Source organism: Photinus pyralis, unplaced genomic scaffold (genome assembly GCF_008802855.1).
Source record: "Photinus pyralis isolate 1611_PpyrPB1 unplaced genomic scaffold, Ppyr1.3 Ppyr1.4_LG7, whole genome shotgun sequence".
In the NCBI taxonomy this organism is placed as follows: domain Eukaryota; kingdom Metazoa; phylum Arthropoda; class Insecta; order Coleoptera; family Lampyridae; genus Photinus; species Photinus pyralis.
The window spans coordinates 19019408-19045381 of record NW_022170738.1 but is presented as its reverse complement, the minus strand read 5'-3'; the positions used below and the strand labels follow the sequence as shown (position 1 = coordinate 19045381).

At 36.0% G+C, this 25974-nt stretch overlaps 2 protein-coding genes and 1 long non-coding RNA gene across 5 annotated transcripts in view; 2 read left to right on the top strand and 1 right to left on the bottom strand.

Moving 5' to 3' along the window:
• Nucleotides 1–25974, bottom strand: part of LOC116175917 (serine/threonine-protein kinase 32B) — a 267380-nt gene that overhangs the window by 90211 nt on the left and 151195 nt on the right. For 2 of the 3 annotated variants that reach the window (XM_031494294.1, XM_031494297.1), the window contains exon 3: nt 18038–18093. In XM_031494294.1, coding sequence (XP_031350154.1) covers nt 18038–18093 — 56 coding nt within the window. Of the gene's footprint in view, nt 1–18037; nt 18094–20815; nt 20833–25974 lie in introns of those variants that run through there. The other variant, XM_031494299.1, reaches the window with a different exon arrangement.
• LOC116175929 lies at nt 15621–16489 on the top strand. The gene is made up of 3 exons (XR_004146393.1): nt 15621–15819; nt 15872–16203; nt 16256–16489. It is a non-coding gene; the product is annotated as an uncharacterized LOC116175929 (long non-coding RNA).
• Nucleotides 24372–25974, top strand: part of LOC116175919 (venom serine carboxypeptidase-like) — a 64786-nt gene continuing 63183 nt past the window's right edge. Inside the window, exon 1 of the mRNA XM_031494302.1 lies at nt 24372–25313. Coding sequence (XP_031350162.1) covers nt 25292–25313 — 22 coding nt within the window. The 5' untranslated portion in view covers nt 24372–25291. The remainder of the gene's footprint in view (nt 25314–25974) is intronic.

Below are 25974 nucleotides of genomic sequence, written 5' to 3'. Positions count from 1 at the left end.
ATAAAGAAAAAGTCATATAATTCCATTCGATTTTTTTATATTTTTTTAGGATTTTGGATCATAGTGTCAAAACTAGCCCCTGGTGAAGAAGGATTAAACTAAATTAACTATGATTTTGGTTGCCCAAGGAATGCTCTTTTCAACGATATCAAATTTGTTACAATCGGTCAAACGTTTAAGAAGTTAAAGCAGATTATTGCAAAAACAATTGAACGCCCCACACCATCTTTGTTTTCGAAATAATTGAGTTTTTGTTTTTACGAAAATGATAGATAAACTGGTTCTCTTTAAAAATCTGAAAAAAAGAATGTTTAGTTTATTATGCGATATTTAAAGAAAATGCAATTTTAAAATTTAAGATAGTAGTTACGCCCTCTGGTGGTCATTTTTAGAACTTAAAAATATTTTCCAGGTATTCTTCATGATCGATTTACCCAATAATTTTTGTTACTCCTAAGTCATACGACTAACGGTTCTCGAGATATGGCCGAGGGACAGTCTTATTGGGTCAGCCGGTACATTAATGTGCTGGTTATCAATGCCCAGTGTCCTGGCTGGCTTTCAAATACCGCTAGCGAGTAGGTACATCAAAAATTGGCGTTTTTAATAGGTAGCAATTTTTTTGTCATTTCAAGATAGTGCTCAAACGGTACTAGAGAGTATACTGATGTAATGGCGCGTACTGGCTGTCCTGTACTGACTAGCTTCACGCACGCTTATTTATACTAGCATTTGGAATTGGAAACTTAAATGATAACGAGAGAAAGTAATGTACAAATCAGTAATGTGTTCTATGTATCTAATCCTAGAAACAAATTGCTGTCGGTTAAGAAACTAGAAGTAGCAAGTGAAAAAGTAATATATTTGATCATGGTTATAGACGAGGGGTAAACCGCAACCCAAATTTTGTACACTGATTTCCTATAAATATTAGATTTCCTCTGAGTTCCTTCGAGTTCTTCAGAGTTCATTTGATTTCTTCGGAGTTTCCCTGATTTCCTCCGAGTTCCTCCAACTTCCACGAAATACCTCTGATTTCCTTGGAGTTCCCTCGATTTTCTTTTGGAGTTCCTGTGAGTTCCTCTGATTTTTTAAAGTTTTTTAATTATTTCATTGTTATTCCGTTGATTTAACAATTTCCTGGTAAGTAAAACCCGAGGTAAACCATAAAAAAATATAAAAGTGTCAAGTGTCAAATTAAAAAGTAATCGTAAACGATTTACATAAAGCGCATTTCCACTTGCATTCATTTCCCATTTGTAAGATGCAACTTCTGTTAAAATCGTAAAAATCCGGCCACAAATATGAAAGATAGCGTTGCACATGGGCAATCCATTGTTGACGTGCTACTTCAATTTCAGTTTATGAGAAGAATTTCATTTCAATGCTTTTCTAAATAAGAAAGTTGGAACTGCGCATGCGCAAACCTAAATTTTAAAACTAATGTTAGATTTTCCTTTGTTTCAAGCGACTAAGTATCAAATTTCACTTAAATAGTTCCATAGATAAAAAAGTTGGCACGGCGCATGCGCAAAATAAAATTTTGAAACTGGCGCTAGATTTTCCTTTATTCCAAGTGCCTATGTATCACATTGCATTTAAATTCTTCCATAAATAAAAAAGTTGGCACTGCGCATGCGCAAAACCCAATTTTGAAATAGGCGTTTGATTTTCCTTTATAGTGCCTATGTATCAAATTTCATTCAAATACTTTTATAAGTAAAAAAGTTTGCAATTCGGTTTATAAATGGTCGAGATGCGAAAAGGGCACTGTGAATTTTAAATCGATTCGATTCAACTTTTGGCATTGCGTATTATATGGCTAAAGCTATGCCCATATTGAATTTCATGCAATTCAGTTCATAACTCACGGAGATGTAAAAGCGATCGAACATTTCTAAACAAAGTTATCGTTCACACGGACAGATAGATGGACAGACAGACAAAGGAACAGACGGAGAGACCAACCGGCAGGCGACAGATAGCAAAGCAAAATTATAAACGATCTCTAGGATCGTTAATAAACGGCAAAAGTGTAAAATTATGGAACATGTAAAAAACGGTTTTTTGTTTTTTTTTACAATAACTTTTTTTTGTAAGCGGTACAGAAAAAATTCCTTCCTTGGTACAAGACTCGACACCATAACGAACCAAATAGCGAAAAAAGTAGAACAATAGCTCCTAAGATAAAGAACTAGTAGCGTCGCAAAGTTAGCGGAGGGACGGACGGACGGACGGACGGATAAAGACACGACCTTAGACGAAACACTATTTTATATTTTAATAGACCTATTTGCAATGAGAAAAACTCATTATTAAATGAGAAAAATACCATAAACAAATAAAAAAATTAGTTAAGACCAAATTAAATAATAAAATGCAGCACGAGTTCCTTTGATTTCTTTAGAGTTCCCTTGATTTCCTCGTAGTTCCTGTGATTTCCTTGGAATTCCTCCTGAATACACATGGAATTCCTTGGAATTCTTAGCTTTCCTAGGAGTTCCTCCGGAATTCCTATGATTTCCCATAGATTTCCTCAAACGTGTACACTGATTTCCCATCGCGGTTTACCCCTCGGTTATAGATTAATATGGAATGTACAAAGTATAGGTATACATGCTTTGAGTGGTGTTGGTAGAAGAAATTACTTATATGAAATTAGTTTTGAAGTCATAAACCGTAATTTTCAAAATGTAGTGTTAGAAAGTACCTAACGATTTGAGGTTGTGGCATAAGAGAACACTTAAATATAATGGTCTTGGAAAACTCATATAAACAAGTTAAAAAGTAATCGTAAACGATTTACATAAAGCGCATTTCCACTTGTATTCATTTCCTATTTGTAAGATGCAACTTCTATTAAAATCGTAAAAATCCGGCCACAAATATGAAAGATAGCGTTGCACATGGGCAATCCATTTTTGACGTGCTACTTCAATTTCAGTTTATGAGAAGAATTTCATTTCAATGCTTTTGTAAATAAGAAAGTTGGAACTGCGCATGCGCACAACTAAATTTTGAAACTAATGTTAGATTTTCCTTTGTTCCAAGCGCCTAAGTATCAAATTTCACTTAAATGCTTCCATAGATAAAAAAGTTGGCACTGCGCATGCGCAAAATAAAATTTTTAAACTGGCGCTAGATTTTCCTTTATTCCAAGTAAAGTCACTAGATATAGAAAGTACCGCAATCATCCGCCATTTTTGGGCAAATTTGCTGCCAACTTAAAAAAATTGACAAATAAAATCTGAATAGCTGTAATTTTTTATAACCTAACTTCATAGTACTGTCATGTTTTATAAAAATATATACAGATATCTCCAAACAGGTGGAACAATCTCTAACATTAAAGTTACTAGAATCTGGTAACTTCCGCCATTTTTGGGCAAAAATCATGCGTTCTCTCTCTAACACACGAGCCCAATGGATTGCGGTACTTTCTATATTTAGTGACTTTAATTCCAAGTGCCTATGTATCACATTTCATTTAAATTCTTCCATAAATAAAAAAGTTGGCACTGCGCATGCGCAAAACCAAATTTTGAAATTGGCGTTTGATTTTTCTTTATCCCAAGTGCCTATGTATCAAATTTCGTTTAAATTCTTCCATAAATAAAAAAGTTGGCACTGCGCATGCGCAAAACCAAATTTTGAAATTGGCGGTTGATTTTCCTTTATTCTAAGTGCCTATGTATCAAATTTCATTCAAATGCTTTTATAAGTAAAAAAGTTTGCAATTCGGTTTATAAATGGTCGAGATGCGAAAAGGGCACTGTGAATTTTGTATCGATTCGATCCAACTTTTGGCATTGCGTATTATATGGCTAAATCTATGCCCATATTGAATTTCATGCAATTCAGTTCATAACTAACGGAGATGTAAAGCGATCGAACATTTCTAAACAAAGTTATCGTTCACACGGACAGATAGATGGACAGACAGACAAAGGAACAGACGGAGAGACCAACCGGCAGGCGACAGATAGCAATGCAAATTTATAAACGATCTCTAGGATCGTTAATAAACGGCAAAAGTGTAAAATTATGGAACATGTAAAAAACGGTTTTTTGTTTTTTTTACAATACCTTTTTTTGTAAGCGGTACAGAAAAAATTCCTTCCTTGGTACAAGACTCGACACCATAACGAACCAAATAGCGAAAAAAAGTAGAACAATAGCTCTTAAGATAAAGAACTAGTAGCGTCGCAAAACGAGCGGACGGACGGACGGACGGACGGACGGACAGCCGGACGGACGGACGGACGGACAAAGTGGCCACAATAGCGCATTTTTTTTTTATTTTTGTGGAAATGCGCTAAAAAGTTACAGGTTGTTACAAATTGTTCACACGGATATTTGCGGACCAACTTTGGCAATAACTTCTGATGGGCTCACTCAAACTTCACTGTTGTACATCTGCCGGCTTCTGATAAATTTCGGGTAAACCTTTAAATGACTAAATCAATTTCAAAATTAAGATTCAATAACGGGCGAGAATACGTGTCCAATAGATTGAGAAAGTTTTGTGGGGACAACAGATTTATAATTAATCACACTGTGCCGTATAATCCCCATCAGCAAAATGGAGCGGAAAGAAAAATAGATCATTAGTAGAACGTGCAAGAACAATACATAATTAATGAATTAGGGTTGCGTAAGAAGTTTCGGGATGAAGTAATTTTATATACAAACGATATAACTATAACAGAGGGCTATCAGAGGTACTTAAAAGATAGGACCCCAGCAGAAATATGATTAGAAAAGACGGTTTACATGTTTTGAATCTTTGGAAGTAGCTAAAGTTTATTGTTACATAGAGAAAGTCAAGCTAGGGATAAATGTTTATTTGTCATAAGAAAATATTGTAGTCCTGATTTAGTTTGGAGGGATGCCGATTTTAGCATTAAATTATTTCAACAGAATATATCTTAACAAAAATGGTGGTACAGAAAGAATTGAGCTACAGAGGAATTAAAAGAACTAAAATTACATTTTTAGAAGCAAACACCAGTTAACAATCGCATATCCAATTCATAGTATCCAAGAAATATGTGTGTCCGGTTCGTCTTTTTCCCTACATTCTGATTGGTGGTGGGAATACTATGGAGTTGCTAGTGTAAATGAAAGGGCATTGTTAATGCACAGCACTTGTTTCAGTTGGCCGCCAGAGAAACAGTTATCGTTGCGGTTATTGTTGAGCTTGAGCTTATTGTTGCAGCCTGTAGTACGTATCTTTCAAAACGTTTGACTGGGGAGGTTTGAATGCATCGTACACATTGACAGTATTTTACGAATGGCTTCTGTTTAGTAGGTCGAAAAGTCAATACGATAGTAGTTGACATGAATCTCATTGTTGAACGTGAAAATATAATCTGAAGCTGAACGACGGAAGTTGCTTGCTTACTTATACAATGCGATCAAAAATGAGTTGCTGTCAAGTCACCTTTGAAATTTTTGTTTACATGGGAATTCGTATTTAACTTGAACTTCCAAAGCCGACTCGATAGCAACTTATTTTTGATGTCCGTTACTTTGCTTGTGGAAATATAATAGAATAGGTACGATTCTAAATACAACATCGAAAAGAAATCCCCACATAATTAGCACTGACACTGTATTTATAACCAACAAAACCGGTTAGCTAAGATACAGCAAGCCATATCTTGATAAAAATGAATTCTGGATTTAATTTAGACGTTAAAAATAGCAAGCTTAGGTTCTTCTGTCATTTCCATGGAAACAATATTGTTTTTAGTTATTCATTTTATTTCGCGCTATGCGTCCCGTTTGATTACAACAGAAATAAATAATTAAATACCATAGAAGAAGAAGGGAACGCCGCTGTGGCAAAATTACTGTGTAACGAAGCATCCGTTCTGGCCGTACTAGAAATTACCAGCTTTAATGACCACCCGGTAGATGTTGTGTTTGGAACGCTTCGTTACTGACAGGACCGGACTGTTTGAAACAATACCGTATTTGTGTTTGGTTTCCGGCTTGAAGTAGAAGTAAGTAGCCGCCGAAATTAAGTAGCTGCTTGAGACTGTTCCAGTGGGAATATGTGAATTATTTTTGTAGCAGCCGAAAGCCCTTTATGCGAAGAAGCTGAGGGATCAATAATATTGTTACCTTTCCGCACCGTTAATTAACTAATCAGCATTTTTAGTTTCCCTATAGTAAGTAAAACCAGGATTAGAACGGGTTTTAGCAGCTAGAATGACACGGGGAATGACTTAGGTTAATTGTAATTAAGTTGCGACTAATTAAATGAGTTGCAGAAAACAGTAGCCGAATGCATCGAGTTTGATATCGTTGGATGCGCGCTTAATTCCTTAACCGATTGAGATGTCGCTCAGATTTTTAGGACCGTAGGGGGCTTCAGAATTAATTAAAAACGAATATTTTATTTTCAATGTTACCTTGAATGGACTGGCGCGGGTTGGTAAAACCAAGTTCCCTTCCTGAAACGGCCGAAGTTTATAAAAGGTAAATGCTCATTTTAGAGGGGATCGTTTTGCTTTTTGGCGTTCATACAAAACGTAAGTTTTAGTAGTTTTCGCTTCGTTAGCTAAACTTCACCGCACCGTTTAATCTCGAATCTTTTGTTATTTTCCTAGCCGATTTAGTTTGGAACCGTTTAATTCCGAAGGTAAGCTTTTGCATCCGTTAAATATCAAGGGGGGTTTTTATTTTGTTTTCCTGAATACCGTTTCCCGTAGCTACCGTTGTGAATTATTTTTGTTGCCGTTTCTCGTTTGAGAAAGCGCTATCGTTCGTGTGCCGTAATTATGTCTTTCCGCAGTCGCGCAGGCGTAGTTCACGTGAAACCCGCCCGGCCCCTGGAATATGCCGTCCCCAGCTGATTACCTAGGGCAATTGTAATCGTCTACGATACCGCCGTCCTGACCAGAGACAGGGTTCCGCATCCCTCTAGTGGCGCTCGAGGATCCCGACCGACACCGCCGATCAATCAGGAGTATCTTATTTATTTTGTTAATTATTATTCCTTTCCGACCATTAAATTTTCTTACTTTTTTTATTCTAAAACTTTAGTTTTTTTTAAGCCACCGTTGCGTACGAACTGGCCCAAAGTTCGTCGCAACTGCCGCAAGTCACGCCGGGCGGCTGTATGAAAAGAATAAGGTGCGTTTCAGCGTTTTGTAGTTGTTTAAATGAAAATATACTGCTGGTGTTGTTAATGAACCGCCAAAAGTTTGACACTGACTAATAAGAATAACAGATGTAGTTAGAATCTTGTTGTTTAACTTGTCCCACCAAAGCGACGCTACAGCGACACGATGTATCTTTTGTGTTTAACCTATGGTTTATATGCACCGTACACTCACCAACGCTACAGCACAGAAACAGAAGCTGCGTGTCGGTCCCTTGCTGAGAGACTCGACAGGTTGGTTTTGAAGCGATACTCAAGCTGTGTGGCGGTGATATTTTGCGTTTTTAATAAGGAAAAGGAAAATTAATATCAAGGCACAACAGAAAAATGAACATCAATTTCATGAAAAACTAGTAGATATGCACATTTTCTTTCAAAAACAAACTCGATTACGGCCGACTTCCATACACTACAAGCGCCCACCAAACAACAGACAACGATTAACGTCCACCACTAAAAAAGTCACAATCTCGTCTTCCTCTGCTATTTAAAACATTCTTCCCGCTCTCAGTTCGATCCCTCCTTCTTATCAAACTAATGCGCGTCGTTTTCTTATCGGCGAATCCTGTTTATCTTCAAACTTAATTATTTCTACGTAGCGATAACAAACTCTTATCGCAATGACCGGAGATAAAGTTTAAAATAACGCAATGCAAATATGTACAGGTGAACATTATCTTTTACACGTAATCCAACGAGGGCAAAATCGTGCATGCGCAGGAGTGCGGGTGGTATCTCTGCTAGCAAAATTCTATATTAGCGCAAACAATTTATTTACGCTTAAATTGAGATAACACTATTTATCGACGGGAAATATTGGTTCGGCTAAACCTTAACCGGAGAAGTCTCTTTGGCTTCCAATTGTTTTCAAACGTTTTTAATTGTAAGATTTTCGGAAAACTCGCGAAAATTAATGTTCCAGGTGAATGCTCGAAAAAATTGAAATCTTCGCTCTGGTAAACTCGGAACAAAATTTTTTGCGCCAACCGAATCTCTTCCAAAACTTCCACGGATTAACTATCCGCTGAAAACCTCTCAAAGAACAAATTTTCTTTTTTGACTAAACACATTGATTGCTCTGGTAACTTTATGAACAAATCGAAAACCTTACTATGGACCCTCAAACGCGAATTAATCCAGAATCTCCAGGAATAACCCCACTTAATTTCTTACTGAGTAATGAACGCGTTTTTCAAGATTACCCTTTTTATCTGCAACTTTCTGGAGCCGCGAGTTTCCTACAGCTATTAGGATGACAACGCGCTATAGAACTCAAATGACGCAGGAAAGACGATCATTAGTTCCACACTTCCACCAATTAATTTTTTAATTTCTTTAATTCCCCCAGCCATGGAATTTATTGGATAATTTTTTCTAAATGGGTCCACGAAACGTCCGGTTAATTTACTTTTGTGACGTGCTTTTTCTCAACACTTGCCACATAAACGCAGGGATGTGAAAGTAAAAAGGTATGACTTTACAGCGGTTAGTTTGTAGGGCATAAGAATCTTTGTAGCTTCCTCGTAACTTACCATCAGGTTGAGCGGCACCCAGTTTCTTTAAATGATCAACTCTCCCTGTTTAAAACTGGGAAGATGTCAAGGGAGGTTATAAAGAAATTAGACAATGAAATTCTGATATGTTTATTCACAACAAAAATAGAAGCCACTTCATTAAACTTACCCTCTAATACAAAATGTTTCCATATATCACAACTTAACTTAAACACTGAAAATAAACCCCAATAAATCAAAACGAATTGTTTCCCAAATTTCTATCGCGGTCGATTATATTAAGTTCGATTCACTCATTCCAACCAGAATTCAATTTATAGCCTCCATATCCGATGAATTGCTAGAAACAATATTTATACTCCAAACTGCTGCAATTACACCTTCACTTCATTCAAGTTTTTAGCGATGCACGAAACTGCTATTAAAACATGCCGATCAATAAATACTCATCAAACACGAAGTTAAAATGTAACCTCACATGTGTGCCCAACGAGCCTGAATGAAATTCATGGCAAAACGTCACGCACGAAACTAGTCTGAGTCTGAATTTATGAACCTAACTCCAAACAAAAATTGCAGTGATACTCAACCAAAAGTAATCTGTATGCACTTGAGAAAATTGTTACACCTTTCACAGACACTGCTATATTACCAACTGCGTTAAATATTCCTTTCGTCATTATTACTAGTCTGCGCCATCCTAGTATAGTATTGTTAGTAAGTAATAAATAGCAGTTAAGAAACTAGAATGTAAGACGTTAACAAAGGACCTATTCACAGCCTCCAATATTAAAGGCTAAGATATGACTGCCTCGTCTAGACATTCTATATTTTTTAAGCATAATTTAATTAGAATTAAAGGGATTATTCAATGTCTTTGTTTTAAGCTAAATGTTTTATGAAAGAGGTAAAGATAAAAACCCGCCTGGAGGGAAGGACCAAAATGTGTGGTCAATTAAGTCAGTGTTGGTCGGATTATTTTGTAAATAAATCGGTTGGTGAGAAATCTCCTCTTTTAATTCATAAGCGTAATATACTGTTTAATTACTGACCGTACACTAATGCATTTTTTTCTCGTAGGTTTATTTTAAAATGCGTGAAGTCTAAAACTTCCGAACTGAATATTTTTCCGCATTTGATTATTTAGATGCGGCTTGCACTAACGTTATTGACGTGATTGAACTCCCTTAAGGCACCTCGCGAATTGAACATGCGAACGTGATTTTCCCGCTAACGGCTTCAACGTTTAGTGCCTGAAGAGTATTATTCGGAAACACGTACTTAACGTTCTGGTGATCCCAAACCGAATTTCCTACCGCTATTTCTCCTGGACGCGTCTTTGCTCTTTTTTAATTTTCTAAGATGCCTACAAAATGGTGGTAACAGATTAAATCGGCCATCTTTAATTATTAACCGACTTTGTTTCCTTACCCCAATCAAATGCGTACAAAGACCCTCTACCAAATCCCACGTTCGTTTCCCACTGCTCAGTGAGATCACTACAAGTAATTCTGATTCAGCTGTTTTGGTTACGTAAAAGACATTAAGATTGTTTTATTACCTGTCACACTGGCGCTGATACCTATCCGCCATCGTTCATACTAGAAAGAAAGAGAAAACCATATCCAACTATCTACCAGAACAATTACTTATTGAACGCCCGTTGCATCGTTATAACTCTCCAATATGCACGAGCGTTTTTGAATGTAGTGTAATATTAGTCCATGAAACCTAAGTTACTAATACATTTACCATTACCTTAAGTATCGTATTTTACAGCCAGATAAGATTCTACTTCGGAGTTGGCGTTTGCATTAATTGATTTAACCCTACACCATCTATTTATTTAATGCTGTTTCTTCAACACAAGACACCGATGTTTATTGTTATTGTAAACAAACGCTCGGTTTCATTATCTCCTCTCTTTGCAATTTAAATTAGAGTTGTTTTAGATCTAGAAAGCATTTAATTTGTAAGTACCAGAACTTGCTCGTACCATTTCATTCCAAGTTCTATACAATTTCAGTTCGATGCTTCAAATGCGCAATAGGATTAAAAATACTTCACGCAGAGCGATACAAAGCGTTTGCCTTGCCAATATATCAACCATAGATATTTATAAGCAGCTTGATTCCCTCGGTAGGTATTATGGAACACATATATAAGTTATATTAATGATGAATTGATGCTAAAAGCTTTGTTATAGCAACTAATTAGTAATTTGTACGAGTTTACAAACGAAAATGCGCCCACAACCCAGTATTTGTAATAGGAAATAATATTAACTGAATCGCGATTTAAATTTAATCTGCTCAAACATGTTGTGACAAAGTTAAATCGATATAATCGTATGATAAACGTTCTTTTTTTGTATGATGCCAAGAGAGCTTTTTGGTTTACTGCGAGTGTTTCCGGATAATCTGTCTTCTGTTTTTTACTGACATCTTCCTTGTGCGGTGTTTTATGTCACTGAAGTTAGTTCGGGATTAGGATTTGGGTAACCTAAGCTATATTACCAAATTTTGACTTTATAAAAGAAAGAGTGTAAAACACATATTAGAGCAATATAAATAAGTTACTGTAAGCATGCACAAACCTTACAAAACAACAAACATTATCAAACAACCCCTTCTAAATAACTTCCATAAGTATATCTTATTCTTTTATAATTATCTATTTATTTATTTATTTATTTTAGGAACAGGTCACAAAAACTCATGATAAACGTAACAACGACTTCCTCTAAAATATTCGGATGTTAAGGGACGAATCGACCTTTCAACGATAATAAATTCTGCAAATCTGTTTGAATCGGCTAAAAAATTATTTATAAAAACCTGCTAGATTCCCCCTTTATCCTTTGAATCTGCATAAATCTGTTTTTGCAGACGTAGTTCTTGTTTACGGGATGATTTTCTAAATGTTCATTCCAACCTGTTACAAATATATTTATATCTTTAGAGGGTAGACCTGTTCCTTTAACCTTTGAATTCGCAATTTCTGTCCTGGCAGAAGTGTTACTTATTTTTTGCGCGATTATAAAATTTAAATATAAAATACAAGTTTGAACGTTTTTCCAGTTTGTTTCAAACATAATTGCAGAAGTACCATATACCATATACCATCGAAGTGTAGATTTGTGCCTTAACATCCGAATTTGTAAAGAGTCTCTTTGCGGAAGTGGTTAAACGGTACGTTTGCCACGAGTTTTTGTGGTTTGTTACTTTATATTGCTTTCATTCCGCTTATACAGGGTGAGTTTTTTTAAGATTAAATCTACACTTTGCTATGTTTCTGGCTTGTATGTCATTTGGAATTCGATACCTTATGTTGATAGCATTGTATCAATGACATTCGTCATTTACGTTTAGGGTTAAGTGATGCAATTCGTAAATACAAATATGTATTCCCTTATTGCAAACTTCTAAAGAGAAGTCTTAAGAAGTGAATAACATTTAAAAGTAGCTGTATCTACTAAAAACTAATAAGCAGGTAAGTTGTTTTTGATGAAAAACGTAACCTTTACATTCAATTTAATTTTCGAGCGCTTAAACCTACTTTTGGGGTGCATTGCGCTCATTAGTTTGTTGTTTAACATTTAATTAGTTCCACTGTATATAAGAATGATATATGGGTTTTTTTGGATACTTCCAATTGGTTGTCGGGATAAAGCTCCAAAACGGGCCAAGAATTTGCTTCGTGTTTGTTATTTGCACGTGTTTTTAGTATAGTATAAAGTATGTAATTGTAATATTACGGTCTGACTACGCGGAAGTAACCGATTTTCATAACAAATATAGATAAAAAGCTGTTTTCTTCCTTATCGTAAATGTGTATCCCATATTGCTTGTAAATATGTAATGTATGGAATAACGTACACAGTTTAGTGTTTACACTGGCAGATAAAATAAATACAAATCATAGTGCCATAACTGTTCATGCGCTTCGTGTGAGGTTCTTTGTTAATTTCGTTGGCTTTGAACTTTCATTTTAAAATGTTATTGTGCTTTACGGAAAAATATAAAAAAGGAATCCTCGAAAATTAACAATCTGTTTTTACTAAGTAAAATTAATTCGATCTTATTTGGTCACTTCTTTTGATGACAAAACAATATGACAAACTCGATCACATACCGTAGGTATCATAGTGATTGATTAATTAAATAAACAAATTATAAACGGGATGCTTTGTCTTGCACCCTGGCCGACTCGCAGAGCGTTTTCAATTTTTTTACAGTTAGTGAATCCCAAAACAACCGTTTTCAACAATTGTCCCGAAGATTCTTGCAAATCGAGGATTGTGGAATTTTTTTCAAAATCTGAAGAATGTTCTTAGTTAACAATTGGAATAGTTTCAAAAATACAAGAAATGTAAATGTATAATAGGCGAATGGAAAGCTATCGGAAAGACCTACATTAATAAAAAAAAAACGTTTAAATCCTTATTTTTGGCTCGGCACAAATGACCTGGCGTAAACAGTGTCTTTCTTTTCAAACGTTCTGACTGGGTTGAATTTCTTGTTTTCTCACCATATCCTTTGAAAAAGCGGGAAAGCCTTGTCGATCAGGGTAGTTAGCACGTGACCATTCCTCTGGATGGACTGGCACCTTCTTTGACATCTTGCGGGATTGTTGACATTCTGCGCATGTAGGTAGGTACTAACCAAGTCTTCAATTTCTCTGTCCATATTAAGGCGCCAAACATAGGATCGAGCTAAACCCTTCATACCTGGATACGTGAAGTGTAGAATGCTTAGGATGCATTTCCTCCCTACCGGTAGTATTACCGTGGTACCCCATAACCAACAATCATGATAGCAGCTAACCTCAGCCATATGTCGTAAGTAAGGTAAATATTCCTCTGAAAATGTGTCATTATTTGACTGTTGAATAACTTTCGACAAAACGGGGTTCTTTTAGTCTCTGATGTTAATTCCCTTGACGAAAGACTCCTTTCAGGAATGTTCTCCAGCATAAGGACATCCCCGGCGAATTGTGGGTCAACGGGACGTCGGAGGCGGGTACCGACAAGGGGAATGTGGTAGCTAGCGATCTTGTTGGTGGTAGGTAATACAATACTGATCTGCTACACAAAAATGCGCTGATCTCCCTTCGATCCCACAGGAGGACTGATAATTTTTTAATCTACCTATGCTTTCGATAATTCCACTGTAGGTTTGACGGTTAGCCAAATGAACTATTTTCGTAAAGCAGGTGAATGTCGTGTTGGAATTGGAAAATTTCCGAAAATCTATTAAAACATTTTTTGTAATGGAAAATGAGTCATTTATTTTGTTGGAAATTAGATCCGAATTCAGATATATAATTTGATAAATGGGGGAAGGTTGAAAACGCACCAAATACCGGGCTACATTGCGGAAGCCATGCGAAATAACGAAAACTGTCCATCTAATTGAAGAAAAGTACCATTCTTACATCCACGCACCTGTGAAAATCGTTATCATATAAGTTTAGAAATCTATGGGGCCGTAGTTTGATCGGATGTCGTAATTGTTTAAATAAATTTGTGCTATGAACCACAAAAATTGAAGACCAGTTTTTCTTGTTTCGGAAATTGTTCCCTTCATTACCCAAGTCCAAATCTCAAAAAGTCATTATTGTAAATCCCTATAGTATAGGAAGTCAAGTAAGTAGGAACGTTATCTTAGAAAGTAATACATTAGTAATCTTATGTAGTACTTAGGTATACGTTTTCAACTTTGATTTCCTATTCTATATTCAAAGGTTTCCAGTATTACTAAAACATCACTAAACGTTAGGAGAAAGTTGAAATTCCATAAATAAGTTACTTTTGTGTGAATGAGATTAAATTGTCTTTGTTGTTGAATAGCCGCTAATGAGGGCCTGGAACCTGGTTTTATTGTAGGAAGATGATGTAATTTGCAGGTAGCTTATGCCTGGTGAAACTTGTCGAATTGCACGATTGGTTGCCTATATAATTATTTACGTAGGCGCAGCTCAAATTTTGAACGGCCTGTCCCTAGCCGCCTTATGTTACGATGTTACAAGGGTAGCCATTTTGATTTTGGAGTTACACAAGTTAATCTCCGTCGATCGATTTTACCTTTTAGCCTGGGAATCCGGTACGAAGAATATCCTATCCTCGTCGTCAAAATAAACCATATCCGGGTTTATCAATAAGAACTAGAGTTGTGCTCTCACTACCTTTATTAATATACCCAACTACAAAACACATGTCAGCTAACGGTGTTGTTAAGGCATGTGATTGGATGTTTTTGTAAAGAATGATCCCAGTAACTTTTTAAAGCAATTTAATAGATGGCTCCATCTATTTTCGGAATTTAACAACGCAATTTTACCGCACCGTGTCGATTTTTCACTACCTTTCTTTCGCGAACCGTGATAAAGTACACTTCGTTTAAACAAACAGCTGAAGCGTTTGTTAGAACGCATGGGATTTTAATTGCCATCATCCAAATATATCGATCTCTGGCGATTGGATTCATAATTTGGGGATTCCGTAATAACTAGTTTAGACGTGATTTCACCTAGAGTGAGGATTTTAATTGCGTTCTTCCTTCTTATCGTTCGGCCCCCCCCCCCCAGCACATGACAGAAGTAAGTAAACTTCTTTTATTCACGATCATATTGTAATCAGTCTCATAATTGTCATTTTGAAGGATAAGGAAGTTGTGTTTTACAACACTTATTTTTCCAGGAGGGAGGAAAGTAGATTCTCGAGGTTAGTAATGTTCGATTCGAGGTTAGTAATATTCATTACCTACCTCGATTTAGTTGCTAATATCCTAATGGATGGCGCTCTCATCGTAACTGTCTCACACAGATGACAGCTGATTTAGATGCAAATTGTTCAAAACCGCATTTTAAAAACAATTCTTATTCTTATTATGAGTAATATGGATTATTTTAAGTTCTGTGCTTTTTTTGTAAATTGCAAATGAACGACCAAACGCGAAAAAGTGAAATAAGTAAATGCGTACCGAAGTAAACACAAGTAGGAGTTGTGATTAACTTTAGCCAGATTACGGGAAATGATGGTTTGTTTCACGTAACCTAAAACTAAACGAGCGCGGTGCTAAATGGTTAAGTAAAAACAAAAGCAAAAAGAAACCGTTAATTATTAAAGGATCGGTAAGTATATAAAACTCGAACTTGAGTTTAATGAAATTGATTGTTACTTTAGAGAGCCCATTACTGTTTAAATTTCTGGGTGGAAAAGTTCAATTCTTGTCTATAAGACATGGAAACATTGGGTTGCGCTTGCGACCCATGAGAAGAGCAAGGGATGGCAATTTATGGCATCATAATGTTGCATATCGAAGACGTAGCACTACCTGAAGAGGATACTGCCATACTTTGTTATTTTCGCATGCCCGTAAAGCGAACGGGCCACTGAATTGGCGACGAAACCTCCTGCTAGTGCAGCCAATTTACAGCCACCGAACTGTTTTAAGTTGAAGAACTCCACTGGCACTTGCTAATATTGTAGCGATCATATGCCAAAAACAATGTCCGGTAATTAAATGTAATTTGTCACATTTTAGAAATAGATAATGCTATTTTTTAGGGCTATTGTATTGGAACAGGTGTTTAGTGACTACCTGATTGGATCTGGAGAATAAATCTTTCGTTATTGACATCTGCACAGATTATAATACTAATATTGTAACCCAGTCGAAATCTGTGATCACAAAAGATCGCTGTAGGTACATTTTAGAATAATAAAACTGACATGGTCATTAGGCATTACCGCATTAGGTTTGAATGTGGATCACAACATTATTTGGTCGTTCATAATGTGTATGATTTCTTTACCTTTACCTCATTAAAATAAGCAACTAAAACATGAAGTTTTACCTATACCCTTTCCTGCCCACCATTGTTCATTAACTTCAAAAATTCATTCGGGGAGTAAATTTTTTACTACACTCAATTTCCCTTATTTGAGGGGATGAACATTGAAATTCTTTAGTATGGGCCATTTTTTAACATACATGTTAAATTAATATGAATATTAATTAGGTAAATTTCTAAATCTGTATTACCGACAACATTTTATGTAGGGCAATATTATTGCAGATGGCGCATAAGATGAATATAATACGTATAAATTTAGTGAATTATTTTATTTTTGATAATGGAACGATTGTAATGATGATCGTGAATAAAATCGTATACGAACCTCGACGAAAGGTTATTTTTCTTAGAATATAATCACCCTCGGCGCTGCGCGCCTCGGGTGATTAAAATTCTTCGAAAAATAACCTACTTTCGCACTCGGTGCGTAATATACTATTCCTATACTTTCAGCAAAGAGTACCCAATTACTCATGGGTTTCCGTTAACCATCTGTTTCTTGCCATGAGACACTAACTTTACGATCCGTATCTTGTACAAGTATCATAACCGCACTAAACGAAAACCTGTAAGCGAAACTTTAAGTTTCACATTTTTTGATTACTTACAGCATTATTAGTTATCACTATACCTATTACCAAGTCATAGTGTGCTTAAACTTAAATTTACACAAGAAATACGTCGACAGTGAAATATTAATTGGGCATTCTAACAATTTAATTTTAATTTAGATATGACAAAGAAATCAGCTCTACCAACCAATTTTTAGTGATGTTTTTGCCGGTCTAGGTCCGAAAAGGATAAGTTTCGGGACGCTTTTGGCTACACAAAACAAAGCTTTGAAGGACACAGACGCAAAAAGTTAATTTAAAACAAAACAAGGATCACAATTAATTTAATATTGATTTTTGGTAGACCAATACGTGCTATATATGGTTATACAAAAACAGGACAACGTCTGTCGGGTCAACTAGTTTCCAATAAAAGAGGTTAGTTAACCCAGCGTATAAACTTAGTGTTCAAAATATGTTAACACTTATCGCCTAATTCTGAGAGCGTTTGCGAGAGGGAAATCGTGTGCATATAGCGTAAGAAACAAAATTAAACTAGTAAGTAGTAAATCGATTACCTCAAGATAATGCTAACCTTCCAAGATGGGAGCAATTTAACTTTTTAATTAAAGCTTAATTAGAAAGTGTTGTTGCTCTTGCTATCAACAATTATCTTTTTGTTGAACATATTTATTATCCGACTCCATTTAAAATCAGATAGATTTTCTTAGAGCGTTTTACGAACACAACACAACTACAACAGTTTCAGCAGATACAAAAGGACAATAGATTCCAATACAAGCTCACCTATGTTCTCTAAGTAAATCGCGTCTTAAAGCTATTGTAGTCTACTTCATCAAAAATAGAAAGAAACCATATTGCAGAAACGTATTGGCTCCAAACGAGCTAACAACTTTTTATTTGTGCATTGAAACACTCACCTTTCCAAAGCTTCCCTTTCCAATTGCTCTTAGAATTTGAAAGTGATCGAAGTTCACTGTAACACAAAAAATTACATTAATATCTTGAAAAAGTGGGAGCTTGACTAGTAGTTTACATTTTTAGCGCATTTTTGGAAAAAATACGCTATTATATTCGTTATGGCTGGCTGGCCGGCTGTCCGAGTGAGATCTCAGCAACTACAATAGCTAGAGACTTCAAATTTTCACTAAAAGTTTGCTGATATAGTGTAGATGTGCAGGCTCTAGTCTATTTTGAGTTAAATTACTTGTGAGATCGATAATTGAAGAAAATAATTTCGATATGGTTTTCGGAGGTGCTATAATTTTACCGTTAGATAGCGCTACCAGTATAAAAACTTATTTATTTACTTTGTGATTTGTTTTATAAAATAAAGACGTACCCTCAATTGAAATTAAATAAAATTAATTATTTAACGCAGCCAAAATTACTCGTGAGATCGATAATTTTAAACTTCGCTAATAAAATACTGACCTGCATTACCAAAAATGCGCTTTAATCATGCATATGCTGATTTACAACTTGTTTAAGTTTGATACGCTCGTTTAAACTTCCATGTTCGTGGAAGATATACTTATAACGATTGGAACACTTCGAAAAGTAATCTGTAGCAACGTAATTGGTTCCTAGTGATGTCCTTAACTTCTGTATGGAGACGAGTTGCTAAGCAACAATATTCTGATTGGCGTACAGTTTTTCTGCACCTTTTCTTATTTTAGTTACTGTTATAAGCGGAATTACAATGCATAACCGAATATTTAGCTTAAAGTTTAAATTTCCCGCCAGGTTAAAGATATTTGTTTTTTAAAATACCAGCTGCAGTCAAAAGGTGCAAGATCTATTCAAAATACCCGACAAGAAATGTTGAAATCTATTATACGTCGCTGCAAAACTTATGTCTTTTTCTTCGCATGGGCTAGGTAAAGATGAAGATATGATAGCATTATTTGCGCAGGCGACGAGTTTTGCAGTGGGCGGCTACGTGTGATGATTGACGTGACTGTTTTTATACTAGAAGAGCAATAGGAAAAACAATAATGTGCTTTCGCATGAAATAACATTTACTTCGATCATTCAACACAAATAAAACTGTTCTACACGCTGTTACACGTACTATCCACTAAATAGAGGTTACATACCCCCGTAGTCCTGCGATTAGATTTCATCTAAGGAGGTTGTAATATTTCCGACTTAAAATAGAGAGCAGTGTCAGAATCAAAAGGATAGGGGCGTATTTTATGCAAAGGTCATAAATTGTGAACTACATAAAAACGTTATTGCGAATGACAGAAACATAACGTTAAATAGGGCTTTTCTATTTCATTTGAATGTTTTGAACTCTCTTAGTTAAACATATGGATTTTTAATCAAAAATTGGAAATTTCTTATAAATAGTAGCTTTTAATAACCAAAAATAGGTACACAATTACTTACGGTAAAACTTTCCTGAAAATGTCCTTCAAATTTTGATAGCAAATTGAACGATTTGCTTGTCAAATCAAAGACCAAACTATACCGTAACGTTTTGAATATATTGATTAATATTTTACGATACTTACTTTTCCGATCACATTTCCTTTTGTACAACTTTTATTATGAAATTCTAACTAATTATATAGCAAAAGAAGACTTGGGGAAGATATTTTGAATGAAATATTCTTAATTTAAACACAAAAATACACCATGATCTTCATTTTTACAGAAAAAATAGATATTTTATTTTATAGCATATGTTAAATTGACATTTTAATAAGTTTGAATGAGTAGGATAAGCCGTTCTTTAACCGTAAGGAAAGGTAAAGTGATTACTGTAATCGTAAGGGTACCTAAAGGGGATCAGTTGATTGTACATTCTAATGACATAATTATGTCATTCTTATTTCAAATGCTATAACGCGCGAGCTGCAAAAGGCAAGGCGCTACAAAAAATACCATGTGCTTTTTAAATTAGAACACACGCCGCTGACCGGCCAGCTAGCTCTGTTGACAAAAGGGTAAACAGCGGAGAGAGCAAGACAAATATACAGGGAGGGACGTAGGTAAAAGAATTCAATACAATTGGTAATGGCTCCGTAGCTATCCTCGATTTCAACTCAATCTTCTCTACTTACGGTTAGTGGTTCTGGTAGAGTCTTTTGGGCGCCACCTAATTCGTCTAATTTCGCTTATAACTACCCGAACTAGGAAAGGTAGCTTAGCTTGAAAAATATGTAACTATAATCCCACAAAAATAATTATTTATTGGGGTGCTCTGCACCTTCATAAAAGCACAACCAAAGCTTCGGTTCCCCAATGGGAATCCCAAAAACTTAGGTCCAACTATGAGGCTTAAAAAATAAATACTCCAAATTAATTCAAACATAAAACATTTACAAAAAAAAATTTCCCCATGAAATACGGAATAAAACCCACCAGAATCTCTGGGGTCAGAACACAAATATTGTTACCGTGGCACAAGTGATGAATTAGATAGTGATTTCAATCCCTTAATCGGTAGCTTGGGGGCAATGAAGTGGTTCAAGTCGTTACGAGCTCGTACGTTACATACTGGTTATTACTTCGTACATGGGAGTAATACTTAAGTGATTATCAATTATCGTATCTCAATATTCCAAGCTGACTAATTAACAGTATTACTATTGGCTTTAGTGCATATGCCAATTACCACAATGTGGGTCCAATTCAATACAAACAGATAAATTTATAACATTTACATCACCACAGGATCAAATATTTACGTCTGAATGGCTCCTCTGGGTCCTGGTGTAAGTCTTCTACGTAGTGCAATAAAAGGTGTCGGTTATTAGAAGAGTTCGGCTTAGCCCGCAAGATCGTAACGTTGCAATGCTAGATTTTACGGCACTGCTCTGCAATATTCTGTCGCCTAACTTCCCAAGTTCAATCCATCCTCAATAACACCATTCGGTACGTAGATCGGTACAAGGATTTTATCTAGTACAAGGACTCCTATCCAATACAAGGACTCTAAAAATATAACCTAATTACGACTGGTTCTCACTTAAATATAGACGAACGAACTACAAAACAAAAAAAACTTCGTCAAACAGCAAGTAATGTAAAAGGCGTTATATCGTGGATCGGATCGGTATCGATGAGTGTTTCGGCTTCAAGATTAAAATTCCATTTCGGAAAGTTGCTGTCGATTTAGATTCATTAACGACACAACATTTAAGTTCGTTGGCAAGTAAAAATGCTTTCGCAAATGGTTAATTCACCAACGGAACATGAAGATGGTAAAACACACACGTTCCTCTTGCAAGTTCTAGCGAGAAGACCCCACTTTCTTTCCGAATTTCCGGCTAGTGCAACGAAGAAATTTATCTCCAACCAATTAAATCACAGAACGGCCTTTACAATACCATATAAGGAAATCTCCAAAACGCTTACGAAAACGGAAATGAATTATCACCAATACGAACATAGATAGATATGAAAATAACACCAACGCAAATGCATAAAGTTACTAGATGGGTTGCATTCAGCGCGGCGCAAAAAGTTATACACAGAGTGAATAAACGTGAAATATAGACAGCATGTTGGCATTGTTTTAAAACTGTTACAATGCACGATATAGAATGACGTTCAGAACATATGACAATTCTGTTTCTATGGAGGAACAAAAGTGGCCACAATAATGTATCATTTATTTATATAGTATTTTACATTATTAGCCAGGTAAGTGAGTTTTTACTGGCGATAGGAGAAGTTGACTGGCGAGCCGTCAGGCGAGCCTGTCATCTCCTATAACCAGTAAAAACTATTACCTGGCGTATAGTGTACAATACTTTATTTGTTACTCATTTGTAAACGTAAATAGTTAGTTCTTAAATTAATCTCGAAAAAATTTTTTTTAAATATCATATTATCCATGTAACAGAGATTTCGCATTAATTCTGGCCAATGAAATTCCTAGATTACTAGCTTGTAAAATTTTTACACGTCAGCTGTCAGTTTTACAAGTCAGTAGCGTTTAAAGATGACGTTTACCCGTTTGCGTTTTGTCTTGTTAATCAACGTTTACAACTGAGTAACAAATAATAGTATTTTACATTATTAGCCAGGTAAGTTAGTTTTTACTGGCGATAGGAGAAGTTGACTGGCGAGCCGTTAGGCGAGCCTGTCATCTCCTAGAGCCAGTAAAACCTATTACCTGGCGTATAATGTACAATATTTGATTTGTTACTCATTTGTAAACAATAGTAAACGTAAATAATTAGTTCTTAAATTAATCTTGAAGAAATATCTAAAATATCATGTTATCCATGTAACAGAGACTTCGCATTAATTCTGGCCAATGAAATTACTAGATTACTAACTTGTAAAATTTTTACAGGTCTGCTGTCAGTTTTACAAGTCAGTAGCGTTTAAACATGACGTTTACCCGTTTGCGTTTTGTCTTGTTAATCAACGTTTACAACTGAGTAACAAATAAAATATTTTATTATTTATACTATTTTTTATTATACCTGAATTACAATCTCCGTTTTACCTTTGACATTTCCTTCATAAATGCCAGCATTATCGATGCATTTCAGACTTTATCGTAAGTACCTTCCTATTCATTCATGGAAACAACTTTTCATATGTTCTGTATAATAGGCTTTACTGGATTTGGATTTTACACCTACCAACGTTTGTTTAGATTTTACAAGCGATTTAATGAACGGTGTATCATCTTTTTCAATGGAAATCGTTTAATTCACAAAGACGATGATTTTTATAAGCAAACGTCAAGTGACATTTCCATGGCAATCGTGAAATTACGAACACCCAGCCCACTTAATTAGACATGTATTCGAGTAGGTATAACGTCAATATGATTGCATTGTAATTCCTATTTTTAAGCGGGTATAATAATAAATACTATAAGATACACGTCGCATCGTGCCATTAAACTCGTTCCGCGTGCTTTAAATACACTTGTATCTTAATATACTATTAAATAACTTCAGTAAAGAATAAAAATGATTTGCAAAATTTCGGTTTTTTCGGATATCTCCGGAAGTAGTCGGAATTTGTTCAGTTTCAAAACTGCATTTTGTTAAGCATCAAAATACGCAACTTTGCCAAATTTAAACTACTTACATATTGTTGTGTTATTTTGTTTTAGTTGTAACTTGAAAGAAATTATAGAGCGTCTGGATGTGACAATTTTGTTTAGTTCAATTAATTAACCGGGGGGGTTATTAATAATTTGAGACACAGGATTGCGTAAATTTCATGTTATAGTTTTGGTTCAATTTCTTAGAAGTGTTCTGTTTTTATTTTATTCCTAGAATTTTTTTCGATGTAAATTTCTTTTTAAATTTTATTTGCCGTTAACGAGGTATAGCGCGAAGTAGAGATAAGGTTCTGCGCAGAATTGCCGGGCGTACGTGCCGTTTAGCAAGAAGTTGAAAAATGGACGCTTCGCGTGATTGGCGGGCGGGATGTTGAAGAAAGGAGAAGGGCTTTTGGCTTAAATAGAAAATTTTTGAAGAGAGCGGGGCTTTTTAGTCGTTACAAAGCCAACCGGCGCTTCTTCGGTTACGTTATTTTTTGAATTTTGTGGAAGTTTCTTGCGTAGTGGATCCAGGTTTAATTAGAATTTTGTGTCTGCCGTTTTAAGAAGAATTTTTGAGAAGTTTAAGAAGTTTGTCGTCGTCCTGTTTTTTTTTTTATTTTGCGGAAACACGGAAGTTTTGAATTTGTGGGTACCCGAAGAGAGAAGACGTCGGTGTTTGAGTGTTTGGTTTGCGTGATTGTGTACGGATACCTCTTTTTATCGGAGTACGTTATTCGGACTAATTTTAAAAGTAAGTAGTAGTTAGTGGTTTGTTTTGTCTTGTTTTGTTTGTAATGTTTGAGTAATTTGTTTTTTTTTGTGTGTGTCATTTATCTGTTTAAAATTGTAACAATTTGTAAAACAGAAATTTACGCAATTTTTTGTCTGAAATTAAACCAGTCATTGCAATCCAGGTTTTGTTTATTAGAGTCAAAGAGAGGTAATTGTCGGCGTCTCTTACTTTGTTTCAAGTTTATTAAATCTGGGGGTAAAGTTTCATATTGGAATTTAAGGGAGGTATTAGCCACCGACCTGGCGAGGTTGCTACCCCCTTGTCCGGACGAAGAAAAGGGGTGGTCGGACTCATTTTACGGGCCCTGAGATTTGTGTTTTTAAGAGTTTGTGTGGGATTGAGCTAGTAAGGGTAAGTTGTGTGGGTATCTTTCAGGCTTAGGAAGTTTACACAACAATATCTATCTCTTACAGTTCCGATAACGCCATGGTAGCCCTCGAATTTGAATCAGCCTGTATAGACCTGACAGGACTATTACCGGAGATCCAAAGTTTCAAGTACATCCTAGCATACATCGACCGTTATACCCTATGACTGGAAGCCACACCCATTAGAAGCATCGATGCTGAGACCGTCGCACGCGAATTTGAGAACACGTGGATTTCACGATTCGGTGTACTGTCGAGTCACCACCGACCAAGGACGACAATTCGAGGCAACTATTTTCAGCCGAATTCGGACCACAGCATATCACCTTCAAAGCGAACGACAGGGTGGAGCGACCCCATCGACAATGAAAGGCATCCCTCCGTTGCCAAGAGAAACAAGGATGGATTCAACCACTTCCCATGGTACTTCTGGGAATATGAAATTCTGGGGGGGAGAGGGATCACAGATGGTGTACGGAAAAATCCTTTGATTCACCGGATAATTTCAAGCACCGTCAACGCAGACAACTTCGCTAGACCCGCAAACGTACGTGACACAGCTACGAAACTACACGCAGAGACTTTACACGACACCTCTACGCTCCAAGGCAGCATCAAATTACGATGCGAAGAGGAAGCCTTTCATCCTCAAGAATGCAAACACAGGCATCTAGGTATACGTTAGAGTGGATGCAGCGAAAAAGCCGTTACAGCCACCATACGAAGGTCTGTATCCGGTACTCGAACGGATGGACAAGCTTGTCACCATCCAGTAGAAAATAACTACATTGCCATAAGAGGCATTATTGTCATTGGGAACCAAATGAAATGAATAGGTCATGGTGTCGACCCAATACGAAAAATCTAAGCCCTCATTGCCAACAAAAACAGTTAGGGGGTGCCTGCATGTGTTGCAGGGTGGACGACGAGAGACATATTATGCCTGACGATTGGTCTATTGGCCGCGAGGGTCCTAGATCGAAACAAGATGTGTATCTTCAATAATAAAGGTGAGTTTACAGTATATTCGCCGCATTGTAATAATTGAGATCTGATCTACAATTAGGTACCCCCATTTAATTAACTTTTTCCCTTAGTAGAAGTACCTGTTCCCTTACATGCGTATTTTGGCGGGCGCTTGATTTAAACATCTCCTGTGAAAATAAATGAAATGAAATTTTATTGGTAAATCTAATTTTTGTGGCCTTTTGAATTTTCAGTAACAAATAGTGGCCTGACAGTCTCACTTATTTTTTAGCGCATTTCCCAACGAAGTTGGGTGCGCTATTGAAGCCACTTTCTCTGTCCGTCCGTCTGCCCGAGGCCTTAACTACTCATACAGTTTTCAAGATATCAAGTTCGTTCTTTTTGCATTCGGTAGCGTTTAGCTCTAAGACCTGAGCCAAGGAAAATCTTGACAATTAAACTGCGCATGCACAGACTGCGCAATGTCAACTTCCTTATTTGTTAATATATTTTGTTGAAATTTTAACCACAGATACTTCTGGTGAAGGCAAATATATCGCATATTGTAAACATCAGATTAATGTGCGCATGCGCATAATGAGCAATATTAAATGTCCTATTTATCGAGATATCTTTTTCAAATTTTAATCACAGATGCTTCTGTTAAAGGCAAACTTCACTGATATTGCAAAAATTAAATGTGCG